At 52.5% G+C, this 15,524-nt stretch overlaps 1 protein-coding gene across 18 annotated transcripts in view; it reads right to left on the bottom strand.

Annotated features, from left to right (window-relative positions):
* Nucleotides 1–8,102, bottom strand: part of Chd4 (chromodomain helicase DNA binding protein 4) — a 33,054-nt gene extending 24,952 nt beyond the window's left edge. For 6 of the 18 annotated variants that reach the window (XM_087655668.1, XM_087655669.1, XM_087655670.1 and 3 more), the window contains exons 1-10: nt 7,993–8,102; nt 6,988–7,166; nt 3,550–3,671; nt 3,139–3,354; nt 2,814–2,932; nt 2,446–2,687; nt 2,114–2,241; nt 1,806–1,941; nt 1,509–1,687; nt 1,135–1,374 (exon numbers count right to left, since the gene is read on the bottom strand). In XM_087655668.1, coding sequence (XP_087511794.1) covers nt 1,135–1,374; nt 1,509–1,687; nt 1,806–1,941; nt 2,114–2,241; nt 2,446–2,687; nt 2,814–2,932; nt 3,139–3,354; nt 3,550–3,671; nt 6,988–7,087 — 1,482 coding nt within the window. In that variant the 5' untranslated portion in view covers nt 7,088–7,166; nt 7,993–8,102. 18 annotated transcript variants of the gene reach the window in all.
* Between the last annotated feature and the right edge of the window lie 7,422 nt (nt 8,103–15,524).

Genomic DNA, 15,524 nt, shown 5'->3' with positions numbered 1-15,524 from the left:
TTCCCTCTCTTGAGCAAGCTGAATGCAGTAAGCTGGCTCTGGGGCAGCCATGGCTACCGAGAGCTAAGGTGAGACACCCAGGCTCAAGTGAAGCTGGGCATGGTAACCTCAGCTTTGCTCCTCATTCTTGGGAACATGAGGTACAACAGTGAGTTCAAGGCCAGCCTGGGCTGCAAATGAGTTTGTTGCAGCATTTGTGTGTAAGAGCTAAGTTACAGGACCAACCTAGGTGTACATCAACAAAAGAATGAAGAAAACATGGTGTCTTAATACAATTTTTCAGATATAAAGAATAAAGGAGCTGCTTTCCTTTACAGGAAAGCTGATAAAAATGGAGATCATAAAGCAAAACCACATATGTACAGAGAACATAAAAGTAACACAAGACAACTAAAGAAGAGCACAGGCCGGGGTTGGGGATTTAGCTCAGTGGTAGAGCGCTTGCCTAGGAAGTGCAAGGCCCTGGGTTCGGTCCCCAGCTCCGAAAAAAAGAAAAAGGAAAAAAAAAAAAAAGAAGAGCACAGGCCTAATGGGAAGGGGACATCCTTAGTGCAGCAGGCAGGCGGATCTTCCTGCGTTCAAGGCCAGCCTGGTCTACATACATAGCGAGTTCCAGGACAGTCTGGGACTCACAGAAAGGCTCTGTCTTGTAACATCAAACACAAAAACAGAACTGTTCTTAACCACTGAGCCATCTCTCCAACCCCCAAATTACAAGTTTTTAAAGACAAGATCATGTGTGATACTCCTGCCTTTAATCACGCAGGACACCAAGACAAGAGGATCACCGTAAACTCAAGGCCAGCCTGAGCTACATACATAGAGTGAGTTTAAGGATAGCCTGGACATCAGTTCAAAACACCAAAAATCGCAGCAGCAATCAGAATGACAGAATGACTACGACTCTACTGCTTCACCTGCTTAAGAGGAGACCGTTCTTCTCTTCAGTTAATCGCATTTACGCGGCAGATGATGGCCCAAGACTAAGCACTTTCTCCTGTCTCAGCTAGAAAATCTCTATGTCTCCAAAGACCTCTCCCCAACCTAGGCCTCATAATGCCTACCAGAGAGCAGACCCTTGTGCTAGTAAATGGCACTGCTCCCCTCTCCCACCCTCAGTGAAGAGTCACTTACAGTACAGCGGGGACAGAGCCATTCGCCATTTGGGATCTCTGGCAGCGGGGGGTTCAGACAGTGGATATGGTAGGAAGAAGGGCAGGTGTCACAGCATAGTAGTTCCCCGCCATCCTTGCAGACTCGACAGAATTCCATATGGTGGTCATCTTCCTCTTCTGGGTCTCCCCCAACTTCTTCCAGAATCTCTTCACCCTCAGAATTGTCCTCCTTAGCTTCCCACTGGATACCCTCCTTCTCCTGAAATAAAAAACCAGAGATTCAGATTATTACCACCCCACCCCACCCCCAGTCAGACAGCCAAGGACACTCCCATTTTTATTCCCACCTTTGCCCTTAGGGGGACCCAGAGGCCACAGTAGCCAGGCACTCACACAGTGTGGGCAGCTCCACTTGCCCTCGGGGGCCTTCTCCATGTCTGGGTCCAGGCACACCATATGGTAGGCTCGGGGACAGGTATCACACAGGATGATCTCGCCGCCTTGCTGGCACACCTCGCAATAGTCCTGGTGGTCTGTCTCATAACCATCCACAGCAGTCACCTCCTCCTCGCCTGGGCAAGGAAGAGGGAAAGCCCAATTATTAGAACAGACCACCTCCCCCCAACCCTCATCTCCTAAGGGAGATCTCCCCGGCCATTCGCGAGTCCCAGCACAGGTAAGCACACACACCTTTCTTCTTCTTCTTCGCCGTCCGGAGCTTCTTGCGGCTCCGACTGCTGCGGCTGGTAGAGCCATCCGAGACAGAATAGCTATTGATACTGGCATCGTCGAAGTCGGACTCCACATCTAAGTCATCGTCCTCACTCTGGGACAAAAAGAAAGAGAAAGCAAAGTTAATGTCCAGGCCAAGGAGAGAGTGGGAAAGAGCCCCAGGCGCAAGTGCACAGGAGGAGCCTAGTCACACCTGCCCGAGGCAACACAGACTCCAACACTCCTCCCACCACACCTCCTTCCCAGTACCGGGGACCAGGCCTCACCGAGGATCTCTTCCTCTTGGAGCCGAAACCTCCCAGCTTGATTTTCAGAGGAGCTACTTTCTTGGGCTTGGGCTTCTTGGCGTCCGGCACTCGAGGGCTGCCTTTAGGCTTCCTTCGAGCATTGGGACCTAACAGCAGAAAGAAGATAGCCGAACGTATACCACAAGGCCAATGATGGCAAATAAACTCCTCGCCTACATTTACACACCACGTCTTTCTTCTAAACCCAAGGCTTGTTCCTACCTAATGCCCAACTTAGGGGCAAGGCCGCATGCCTAGCTGTCTCTGACTTCACAAGCCCACCCCAGACTCTTCATTAAATCCCACTGCACCTTTGCCCTCCTTGGTCTTGGCCTTGCGGATAGGAACCTCCACAGGGGGAGGGGGAGGGGCAACTTCAGTAGCTGTCACCATGCTCTCCACCACAGCCACAGCCGCTGCAGCTGCAGCCGCCACTGACGCTCCAGAGCTGCCTTTGAAGGGGTTGTTGGTACTGAATTCCCTCCACTTTGCACCCAAGACCATCATCATCTTGGAGACAGCAATCTTGGGGTTTTTAGCAGCAATTAGGGGTCTGGAAGAATAATAGACAAGAATGAGAAAGATGGTCATACACAAAGAGAAAGAGAAAAGCAGACAAGAAGGAGAAAGTCTAGAAGGAATCTCCTCCCTTCCCACCCCTAAGATCCTCCAGCCTTACCGGACAAACTGGCTGAAGGCCTTGTAGTTGGTGAGCGTACGGTAATCCTCCTCTGAGAACACGTGGTCAATGTCTTCCATGCCCCAGTCTTCCAAAAGCTGGGCAGACGACTTAGGCTCCTGCAGAGAAAGCAGTCACGGACCTGCTTCACAGTGCCAAGACCATGCCAACTGTGAACTGAAACTGCAGCCTCCATGAAGGGAACGCAAAAGCAATAATCAAACCCACATGGAGGGATCATGCTCTACAGGGCAGCAGTGCATCTACCTGGGGAGGAGGACAGGAGAGGGGACAAACAGGGTCTCGAGGACAGAGCTCTAAGCACCTTTGAATCATCATCGTCGTCTTCCTCCTCCTCCTCCTCCTTCCGCTTGGACTTGCTCTTCTTCTCTTTCTTGGGTCCAAGCTTCTTCTTCTTCTTCTTGCCAGGAGTATAGTCGCTGCCCTCGCTGTCTGAGCGCAGAGCCGCCTCTTCGTCCTCCTCCACAAACTCCGGCCCCTCCCCAGAGCTGTCCCCCAGCTGCCGGCATAAGAGTAAACGCTGGAGCAGGAAGGGGGGAGAGGGAGACAGACACACATGCTACACACATGCTCACCTCAGGACAGACAGTCCTGAGGCTCATCCCAGAACCTGACCCCAGCTCCAGGAGAAAAACTACCCTCAGCCCCACAACTCTCCTCGAGTGCCTCCTCCTTCTCTCTTCTCACTCCCCAGAACACTCAGTCACCCACTCACCTCCTTTTTCTGGCGCTTGCTCTTAGGGATTTTAGGGTCCCGGGGTTTCTTAGGTTTTTTCTTCTTCTTGAGCTTTGGAGTCTCTGCTTCTGATAAATCCTCTTCCGGGTCATCCTCATTTTCTACTCGTATTCAGCAAAGTGTAGCAAGCGGGGAAAGAACAGCAGCACAAGGTAAGGGCCTCGTCCAGACGCTTCAGATTGTCTGCCTACCTCTCTGCCCAGACACCTCTCCAGAAAACTGCTGTACTACACACGAGGGGGCTGACACCCCGCATGAAGACAAAGAGCAGTGTATACCCAAAATAGGCTGCCCGGCTGGCCTGGCCAGGCCCACCTTGGGCAGCTGTCCAGGCCCCTGCCTCCTCTCCTCACCATTCTGTGTCTACAGCACCAGTGAACTGAGCTGCTTAGAGCTCAGCAAGTAAGAGAATTGGACCCAGGTCTCCCGAAAGTGGGCACTAAACAGCCCATGACAGGAAACAGGGAGAGCCTACCCAGAAGGCACTGAGAACAGACTCGTCCCTCACCATGCCACCCTAGAACAAATGCCAGGTTCATAAGACATAACAGATACCCTTATCAAACCCCTTTGGGAATATCACAGCTCAGAACCACCAGAATCTCCCCAGTCCCAGATTCAGTTGCCAGTTCAACTTCACACCCTCTCCCAGTTCCCTTCGGCATCTCTAGTCCTACTGTTTCTTTCCAGCTTTCTCCTGGGTCAGCCGGCTCTTCTCCCTAGGGGCCCGGAATCAGCCCAGCTGTCACCATCTCCCCTTCCCAACCCCCCTCCCATCTGGCTCCACCTCCTTCCCTGGCTTGAAGCACACACAAAGCCCGGGTAACACTGGTGAATCCTGAGCAAGGGTAGGTAGAAAGGGGCACAGAGGGAGAAGGCTAGGATGCAGCTTTCTTTGTACCAGACATGTACACCAGCTCCCAGTTCCCTTCTCCCTCTTCCCAAGCCACCCCCGCTCAAGAAGGGGGGAGTAGGAAAGGGAGGAGAGAGAAGGGAGTGCCTCACCCACTGAAGAGAAGGAAAATGGCTCCTGACCGCAGAAGCCAGCCCAGGGCACCCAGTGCCAACATAGGACAGACAGGAAGTGGCAGGGGCAGGGGTGGAGCCAACAGAAGTACACAGAGCAAAGAGTACCCTCAAAGAAAACTTCTCAAATTATTACCTGGCCCTAGGTCCAAAGCCAGTGATCTCTAATACCTACTCTAGGATGATGACACAGTTTGTAAGAGGTCACCCTCATGTCCCAGGCAAGAAAGTCAAGACAGCACCAGGAATATTATTATTGGAATGACTGCAGTACTCACTCAATTGTAGTTCTTTAAAGACATTAGAACTAAGGATTTAACAAGGGCTCAATGGAGGTTACCAAACCTTATGACCTTCTTCCCTAAAAGGTATCAAAAAGCTTTAGCTTGAGGAATGAAGTGTCAAAACTCAACTTCCTCAATCACCCAACAAGAATCCTACCCAATATGCAGAAACCATGTCCAAGCCCCCAAAAGTGGTAGGCTCAGAGGACAGTGGCAAATAGCACACTCCCTTCTAGCACACATCCTTAGTGCGGGACCCCAGAAGTAGTCCTAAAATGAGTCTGAAGCCATTCAGATCCCAAGGTTGGACAAAATGCTCAGGCTCCCATCTACACCATCCCAGGACCAAGTCAGGTTAGGAGGCCCCTCTTATCCCTAAACAAATCATTTTTAAGGGCTCTCACCCGCAGCCCTTACACACCCATCAAACCCTTCTTCCTCTGCCTGTAGAGCAGAAGTGAGGCAGGGACAAGCCCACGGAGGCACAGCAGTGGACACCTTTCCATCCACACGCAGCCCTCAGACTCCTCCAGCCCATCACACACTGAAATGGCCAACAACACCCTGCATGTGATAGAGGGAGATTTGGGATGGGGCAGAATTGGGTGTGGCCAGTGGAAAAACTGGGTCATGCTACAGATTGGGGCAGAGTTCACACCGACAGCCTGCACAGCTCCCACTTGGGAGGGAAGCCCTAGACCAAGGGGTTATGGGAGGGCTAAGATGGAGACCAACACTGGCTAGACAACATCACTCATCTAGCCTCTCATAAAGAAGATGGAGAGGGGGGCTGGGGATTTAGCTCAGTGGTAGAGCGCTTTCCTAGCAAGGCAAGGCCCTGGGTTCGGTCCTCAGCTCCGAAGAAAAAAAAAGAAGATGGAAAGGTAAGCCTTCCTCCTTCTCCACCTCCCCTCCCCTTGCAAAGGCAGAGATCTGCAGTCCTACACCTCAGTGATCAGACACAGATCTAAGTCCCCTATATATCAGCAGCCAAGGACTCAGCATCAAGAATGCTCTCTTCAATGGCAAATTTGAAAAGCACTTCTTCTGGATACCTCCACACCCAGTTGGAACTAAGGAAAAGGCAGAAGTGAAAGCCACGTCTTAAAGAACAAAAACAGGACCTCCAGGCTCCAGAATGGAGGAAAAGTAGAGGCAGAGAAGATAAAGAAAATGTCTTTTTTTTTTTTTTTAAACTGAACTGGAGTCAAACCAATAAGTGTCTTAACTAAGGGGGTTCTAAATAAGGAGACAAGAGAAAGATGTCCACTTACAAGCATGACATCAACCATCACTTGAGGGCAGACACTCAGGCAGGCTGGTTATAACAATACGGGTTTGGCCAGTCCAGGGAGCAACCCCAAAACACAGTGCAAACCCTAACACACCCACACAAACACCTCATGACACCAATCCAGACCCCAAGCTACCTCAGAGTGCTAAGAATCTCTAGGAGAGAAGCAAGATTATGTCCACACCACGGGCAAAGGAGTCTCTTCCTTTCCTCTGCCCCTCCTTACTAGGAAACTGCAGCCTTCCCTAAGCCTCCAGCCCTTCTCCACTCAAAAATATTCCAACAATCTGACTGACTAAAAGTTCTATAGATCCGATAAAGAGCGAGCTTCAAACTTGAAACAGCACAGAGAACCGGTAACTGATCAGGACAGAAAGTAACCAACACTCCTGCTTTCTTCTCCCGGGAGCAACCCCGGGATCCCCCTGCCTGGCAGGGCTCCTACAACAGAAATCCCCAACGCACCCCACCATGTTGCCACCAGAGTCTGAACCACCTGCATTCCTTCAAGAACCTGCACAAGGTAAAGTCTGGTAACCCAGAGAGCTCCCTCAACCGGGGACTGCGGAGCATTCCAGACAGCCTTGAGTGAAGCCAGCTTGCATCTGGGTCCGTGGTGCCCAAGAGACACATGGCTTCCACCTCCCCCCGCACCCCCCAGCACCCAAGAGCTCCGCAGAAGAGAACCACTCCCTTCAGATGCCCTCCACCCTGGGCTCTGCACACAGACAGGCAGCGCACGCAGCCTCACTGGAGTCTCGAGGAAAGATCAAACACCTCCTTCCTGCCCTGGGCCCGCTGGGAAGATGTTACCTGGATGGGGTGGGGGCAGGCTGTTGTTCAGAAGTGCATCCATATCCTCCTCCTCACTGCCCGCTGAGCAGGGGGACGGGGAGCCCAGGCCCGACGCCATCCCCTTCCGTTCCCCGGCCAGGGAATTGGCCCAGCTGCTCCTGCCTGCGGCCTGGGGCCCTCTACACTGGCCCGAGTCACTGTGCGGGGGAGGGGGGGAGAACAGTGAGTGACGCGCAGTCCCCCTCCCCCACCCGCTCTTTCCGCCCCCCTGCCCCACCACCCTAGCCGAGCACCCGAACCACTCAGGCTGAACTTAGTTCCACACTCCTCGGGGACAGCCCGTGAGCCGGCTCCCCAGCAGGAGCCCCCAAGACGAGGGAGCGACGCCCCCGAGGGCAGGCTGGTGCATGGGGAGGGGACAAGCTAGCCTGGACCGAGCCAGGAGTGCCTGGGGCTGGGGGTTCGAGTGGAGAGGCGCCGGGAGGGTCAGGGGAGGCGGCCGGTGCTCGGGGACACAAGGTCACTTGGGAGTGGGGGGGGCGCTTCTCTGCGCCCGGGGAGGGGCCAGTCCCCAGACAGGGCAGCTCTCCAAAGGCTGTCCTCTGGGACAACTCAGGTTCTCTTCCGGAACGGCGGGGACCAGGGGGCGTGGAGGCTCGGGCGCTCCGGGGTCCCAAAGAGTCGGGACGCCAGAGAAAAGCGAGCACCCACGGGAAAGGGGCCGGGCCACGTGTCCCGGGGGGCTAGCGAGCAAAGGGCGAGGGGCGAGGGGCGGGCGCCCGCCCGGCATTGTGGGAGGCCGAGGCCAGGAAGGGGTAGCGAGGAGCAGGACTCCCTCAAGGCAGGGCGCCGTCTGGGGGGGGGGGTAACCCGGCCGCCTCAGGGGAAGAAGGATCGACTCCCTGGAGAGGGGACGGCCCGCGGGCCCCGGGACGCCTGAGGAAGGGACAGGTGAAGGGATGACCCCCGGGACGATGTCGGACTGAGAGAGATGTCTCTCCCGTTGCCTCGCGCGCTCCTCACCCTAGAGCCGCCTCAGGTCGCGCTGGGTCTCGCCGGTGTCACTCCCGCTCCGGCTCCTCCTCGCCGCGGCCGAAGGGGGGAAAATGGCTCCGGCTCCGGCGTCGCCTCTTAAAGGGCCCGAAACACCGGCCGGGAAATCCCACCGCACAGGCCCCGCCCCCCACGGACAGCCCATAATAACCTCAACCAACTCCAACCCCCCCTCCACTACCGCCACCCTCCTCTCTAGGTCTCCCGGGCAACCCCCGCCCCCTCGTCGCTCAGGCAACCATTGGCCACGCCCCCGTCGAGCGCGCGCGCGCGTCACCTGGGCAACCGCCCACCTCCTGGCCATCCCATAATACACACGGACACCCCACATACACACACCCCGCCCCCCACACTCTATGCATATATGTGCCCGGGGCTACGGACATATAGTGCAGATCTTTTACAAACTAAACCTGCTCCCCCCTCCCTTTGATATCCCATAATAACCACTCTTTGCCAACTTCTTCACTCTTGTCCTTACTGCTAACATCCCATAATAACTCATTACCTCTCCCTCCCCTTGGCCATCCCATAATAAGCACCCCTCCCAGCACTTCAGCCTCATATCCCATAATATTCAACCCATCCCCCACCGACATCCCATAATAACCACCCCCAGTTTGATATCCCATGATTGTCAGAAACTCACCCACCCCATACTACAACGGACACTCGGCCTCCTCCCACACATATCCCGTAATAATCAGTCTCCCACTTTCTATACTGATATCCCATAATATCCAACCCCCTAGAGCTGCCCTCAGTCCCTGCACTAGGGTTTAGATTCTAGATGCTCACTTCACCACCCACAGCCTTCCCAGTCTCTTTCTAGCTCTATGGTCCATAAATTACCATTCCTCCCAGCAAAGAGATACTCACTAATGATCAGCAGCTCTACAGTCACCCCACATACGGACATCTAAATCTCCTCCACTAACACTGGGAAAATGTCCTATCATTTACTTCATCTACTCTGGCATCCCATAATTTCAAAAAGCCCATGATACCATAATACTCCCAACACAAACCATTGCCACATCCCATAATACTTCTGCTACACTCCACCACCTCGCACAGGTCTGGCCAGACATCCCATAATATTCACAACCTCCCCCATCTCTAGAAGTTGTCAGTCTCTTCCAACAACCAAGAGCAGAGAGGGTGTGGCAAACCACTAACTGCCCTGTCCCCATTAGTGCGCACCTTATTCCCTTTCTGGGCAATAGGAGTATTCTGTCCTCGAGACATTCAGTGCCCCTGGACTCCCTAGTGATCATTTCCAGACTCTCAGGAACCAAGAGCCAACCTAGAGCCCCATCAAATCTCACCGAATCCAGATATGTTGTGGATGCTTACCTGCAGCTTTAAAATTTTGTGTAAAACCAAGCAAATAATATGCTGACTAGATGAGACACTTGTGTGAACTTTAACTCAGCCAGACGTCCCATACCAACTACAGACTCCCATCCCCAAACTATTTCTCAGCATTCCAGTGATACTCTACACTCGCTGCCTTCTTCAAGTCCAGGCAGCCTCCGTGGATGGGTATCCCATCACCACCCTGAACTGAGAATCCTCTACAATGCCTTGCTCTCTCTACCCACCACTGCTTGTGTTCACTAAACATACCTTTGACAGAGTACCTAACAAGGTAAAGAGCTAGCATGACTGAGTCTACGAAGAAGAAAACACAGGTGCCTTCCTTCGAAAAACAGTCACAGCTGGGAACCGTATCTTATGCCTGTAACATCAGCACTCAGAAGGCAAGCAAGATGATCAAGGGTTCAAGGCCATACTCTGCTACTTAGGGAATTCAAGGTCAGTCTGGGCTACAGTAAAAACAAGTCTCAGATAAATAAAATTTGTTGATTTATTACCAGCACCATGCTGTAACCAACTGGGCTAATGGGGCACCTATGAATAAATATTTTTAAAAGAAACATTAAAGAGTCAAAGAGACCATGATACAGGTTAAAGAAATACCAGTGAGTTCTTACTCTCTTCCTTCTCTGTCCCTTCTCTCCCCATTTCCCCTCTACCCCTCTCTCCACGTGTTGTGTTCACAGCCGGCCTCTACCCACCCCTCCCTCCTTCTCTCTCTCTCTCTCTCTCTCTCTCTCTCTCTCTCTCTCTCTCTCTTTTCTATCCTTTTTTTTCGGAGCTGGGGACCGAACCCAGGGCCTTGCGCTTGCTAGGCAAGCGCTCTACCACTGAGCTAAATCCCCAACCTCTCTCTCTCTTTCTCTCTCTCTCTCTCTCTCTCTCTCTCTCTCTCTCTCTCTCTGCCTTTCTCTTGTCTCTACTCCTTCCTCAACTCCCCTCCCCATGCCCTAATTAAGCTCTATTCCATACTAAAAATGAAAGAAAGAAAGAAGGAAGGAAGACAGACAGACAGACAGGCCACTGACCACTCTTTCCCAGTGTCCTGTCATAGAGAACTGAACAAACCAGAACTGTTCTTCTCAGGAGAGATCACATCTGCCACAGAGGCTGGGATAGGTGGACCATCCAGACCAGTGCTTCTCACCCTTCCTACTGTTGATCCTTTAATACAGTTCCTCATGTTGTGGGGACCCCCAACCATAAAGTTATTTTCGTTGTTACTTCATAACTGTCATCTTGCTATTGTTATGAATCGTAAACAACTATGTTTTTCCGATGGTCAAAGGGCTCATGACCCACAGGTTGAGAACTGCTGATTTAGAGGATTTTACAAGAGAAGGCTGGTCAAGATAATTTCCTGAAGGGCCTGATTATGCATGCCTTCAAATCATCTCCTAGCTGCTCCCTACAGTAGGCTAGGGGATTCTGACTGGTAAGCAGCAATCAGCCAGTCAATGTTCTTAATGCTTAAAATCCACATTATCATGTGTTTTCTTCAAACACATCACTGGGCCACAATTGCTTTCCTTATTCTTTTTACTTGTTTGCTTTTTTATTGGTTCTCTCTTTTAAATTTTTAATTATTATTAGTGTGTGTGTGTGTGTGTGTGTGTGTGTGTGTGTGTGTGAGATTGAGGGGGGCGAGAGAGAGAATGGGGTATTATCAGATCACCTAGAGCTGGAATTACAGGCAGTTGTAAGTTGCCTGATGTGGGTGCTGGGAATTGAACTCCAGTCCAGAGCTACATAAAGATCTTGTCCCAAACAGGACAAAAATAAACAACAATCTTAACCCTTCTAAGAATCTTTCACTTTTCCCTCTTCCTGGTTCCAGAAAATAAGGCTTTAAGTGAAAACCAATACCCTGGCCCACTGTCTCTAGGACTCCTCTTAACCCAGAGGTGTCTCTCTCTGCTTCAGCCTTGTCTGTTTCAGGAAGGCCAAAGACCTGTGGAAGCTGGACAGCTTAAAAAGGAACCGGAACTTCAGTACAGGAAGAGGCCTTCCTGATCCTGAAGTGAACAGGAAGACCCTCATGCTATCTCTCCAGCACCTCACCTCACCTCCCTAGAGAAAGGGCCCCGGCAGATAACACTCCTCTGTGAAATTCAAAGGGCTGAATTGGTGAGTTCTGGAGATAAGGAAGGACTTTACCCAGAAAAATGACAGTCTCCTTGCTCCCAAATAGATCATCAGGGAAGCTAGATGTGTTGTGTTTTCCCACCAAACCCTAAGTGTATAACCATGAGTATTCCACATTTCAACACTTTCTCACCTTGGAACTAGAGTCTTAAGCCCTTAGGTCTAACAGGGCATGAAGTAGTAGACACCTTTAACCTTATCAGCACTCAAAAGAGACGAGGCAGGTGGATCTCTGAGTTTGAGGCCAGCCTGGTCCACACAGTAAATTCTAGGCCAGCCAGGGGGAGTGGAGAGGAGAGAGCTTGTCTCAAAACAAGCAAAAAAAAAAAAAAAGCACCCCTCTTTGAAGTTCGTGTCCTAGCTGGACCCTCTGGATCACCCTCTGGGTGGGTTTGCTGTGGTATACTGGCTAGTCCCTCCATCCCACAGGCTTCCTCCCCCTCAGTCCAACTTTCTTAACATCAAGATCAGGTGCCATTTACTTGCCCAGACCTTCTTCCACATCCATCCCCATGAGTTTGTGCTTCGTTCACCATGGGTGGGAGAGGATGCGACCTTTTTATGTTTGGTTGGGTTTTGCTCTTTTTGTTTTTTCCCCAAAGAAAAAGGTTTCTCTGTGTAGCCCCGGCTGTCGTGGAACTCGCAGGGGTCTGCCACTTGTCTGTGTCTCCTGAGCACTGGGACTAAAGGTGTGCACTAGCAGCACGCAGCTAGGATGTGGCTCTTTTAGGACACCATAATCAAAAGTATCCCTTCTTTTAAGAAAGCTATTTCTTCTTAAACAGTGCTGCTGGACACCCGTTAGATCCTCATTTATCCCCATTCTCCTAGACGTAGCACATCTCTGGATCTTAAAAAATTTCTGTTGGGTAAATATCTCCGACTGCACCAGATCTTTCCTCCGTATATATACTGCATTATCACAGTGATGAGTGAATATAAACCTGGGACAGTTCACAAGTCGGCAGTCACAGCCTCTTGCCTATGATTTTTTTTTTTAGATTTATTTATTTATTATATATAAGTACACTGTAGCTGTCTTCAGACACACCAGAAGAGGGCATCAGGTCTCATTACAGATGATTGTGAGCCACCATGTGGTTGCTGGGATTTGAACTCAGGACCTCTGGAAGAGCAGTCAGTGCTCTTAACCACTGAGCCATCTCTCCAGCCCATGAGCCATCTCTCCAGCCCTCTTGCCTATGATTTAAAACATCGGTATCCTTCATCAGCCACATCCAACAGTGTTCCTGCAGATTCCACCCAACTTAGTCCTGTGCTTTTCATCCCTCCTCTCCCGGATCCCACAAGAAGGTTCAAATTCCTTTTCATATGGTCTTTCTTTTAAGATTTATTTTTATTTTATGTGTTTGCCTGCATGTATATACATGCACCACATATATGTCTAGTGGCCGAAGAGAACCGAAAAGGGCATCATAGCCCCTGGAACTGGAATTGTGGGCAGTTGTGAGCCACTCTGTGGGTGCTGGGAACTGAACCTGGGCTGTCTTGGGAGATCAGTTGAGTACCTGGGAGGTATGGGGTGTGTTCGCCCTGCTTCTGTGGAGCTCACACTTCTGTACCTCCCAGCCCTTTCTCTGCCCTATGCTCACCTCCTTGATCAATTATAAATAGGCCACTGACATGATTGGCCCACAGAGACTACGGATGTCTAATCTCCTAATTAATGTACCCCAGGGGCAGCCTCTCTACCAGTTATCTAGAGCTCTGTTTCCACTCGGTGGTATCCAGGAACCTAGAACAACGCCCCGAGGAACTTATCCCGGAGTTTTGAGCATACAACCTCTGGTCCCTCTCCACACACCTCGTGTGGCTGTAGAAACTGCTCAGAAATCCAAAGGGCCAGTGTTCTGCACTGACACAAAGAGGATTTGTGAAGGCTGGATAGCTAGATGGGATGCAGTCCATGTGGGGTTTGGGGAGTGACATTTGCTCCCTAGGAGTCCACCCAGTCTCTACTTTTTCTGGCGGTCACCCTTTGGTCTTCAACCCCCTACGGGAGAGAGAGTCCTCAAGCCAAAGGAGGGACAGGTGGAAGGGAGTGCTGGAGCCACCTGACCAGGGAGTTCTTCCAGCACTACTCTGCATACCCTGTACTCTGCAACCCCCAAGACGTGAACAGGACCCAGGTGTCCTGGGCTTTGGCTCGATGGCGCCTGCCCCTGGGGCCTCTTCCAACAGCTGTCACCAAAGAAACCTCTCCAGCCAGTTACTCCTGCCAGGCCTCAGGTCTGGCTCCAGGGCTCACCCCACCCTCCCCAGCTCCTTCCCTCCCTCTTCCTTCCTTTCCTCCCCCCCTCCCTGCCCTCCCCAGAGCTTTACCTACCCAAGACAGCCCCACCCAGCTGTGCTGGGTCCATCCCATAATAATTCTCCTCCCTAGCCCCCACCCCTCCCAGAAGAGAGGCGGCCATCCCATAATAGCCACCCACAAGAGACATTCCGCGGTGACCGCCCCCTCCCTGCAGAGCTGCTGGGAGCAGCCATCCCATAATAGCCGGCCGCCTGTTTTACTGGTTACGGCTGTGGAGGGAGGTGGAGAGGAAATGGAGGGGCGGGGGAGGGGAGAGTCAAGGGCCCCCACTTTGTGGACCCGAGGGAGGAAAGAAAGGAGAGTGGCATAAGAATTTGGGGGTCAAAGGTGACACGCAGGTGGGAACCACTGGCCACTACAACCGTGCTTTGAGGCTTTCTCTCCTTCATTATCCAGGAGTTACATTTTCCCCTCCAACAGTCCGGAGGTGGCTGCTAGACAGGGGCGATGCCTAGGATGGGCTGAGGTGCCCAGTATGGAGCGGGGGAGTGGCTGTTGATGTGTGTGGGTGAAGTGTGTAAGGAGATGGATTTCAGGTGTTCCCATTGGACTCTTGGAGGGAGGCTGACCTTAGAATGATGAGAGAGGAAGGGGTGAACTGGGGGGTGGGGGGGTTGGAGAAGAGCTCCTCAGGCCCTCCCAATTCTGCACCACCATCCCATAATAATCCCCCCAGTCCCCTCCCCCTCCCACACACGACATCCCATAATATCTTCTGGAGAAGCAGTCCCCGCAGTAGGTACAAAGAGCTATCCCATAATAAGCTCCCCCACCCCCACTCATCACCCCCAACTTGCCCCCCCTCAGTCACATGCAGCCGGTGCCATCCCCCGCTGCTCCCCCCTCTGGCCACCGAAGGCCTTGCCAGCCCATAATACTCTTGCCTCTGGTCGCAGGAGGCCTCCAGCCCATAATACTCCCTTCCACCACCACCCCCCCCTTCCCGCCCCGCACCCCTTCCTCCCGCCTCCAGTTGGAGCCGGGCCTCACCAGCCCATAATATTCCCCAGTCTCCTAAGGCTGTTCCAGCCCATAATACTCTCCCTGTCTCCTAAGGCCTCTCCATCCCATAATACTGCCAGATGCCTGACCTGTGGGCCAAACCCCAGCCCGTTCCACACATCGAGGCTGTGTCAGCGCGCTGGTCTCTCTCCCTGTCCCTCCTCCCTCCCTGGGTCGGAGCTTTCCCTCCAGGGCTGGCGCTGCCCTCAGGACCACGGGCCCCTCTCCCAGCCCCACCCTGTGCCTGCCTGGCCCTCACTTCCCCTCCAGCCTTCTCCCTGGCCCTTTCTCCACCATTGGTTCTTCATTCTGTCTCCCTCCTCTGCCTTTCATGCACTTCTCCACCTCCATATTAGTCCGTGGGATTGGACATCAGCCTCTTGGGGAGAGAGTGCCCCCAGAGGGCAATGGGCCAGTCACTGCCCCAAGGCTGCCTGCTTGACCTAGCACCATGGAAACGTGCCCAGCCTGTCTATTGCTAGTTCCCCTGACTCTAGTTCTGCTCAGTAGCAGGGCTCATTTGGAGGGTTCACCTAGAGTCCTTGCTGTCTTTCACAAGGGCAGTGCCAGCAACCTCAAAGCCCTGCATAAGACCGTGATGGAAGGTGCCCCGTTTATGGGATTTCTAAAGTGCCGTTCA

Source organism: Rattus norvegicus, chromosome 4, assembly GCF_021556685.1.
Source record: "Rattus norvegicus strain SHRSP/BbbUtx chromosome 4, alternate assembly SHRSP_T2T, whole genome shotgun sequence".
Classification (NCBI taxonomy): Eukaryota; Metazoa; Chordata; class Mammalia; order Rodentia; family Muridae; genus Rattus; species Rattus norvegicus.
The sequence above is the reverse complement of the archived record's forward strand: the minus strand, read 5'-3'. Positions and strand labels throughout refer to the sequence as shown.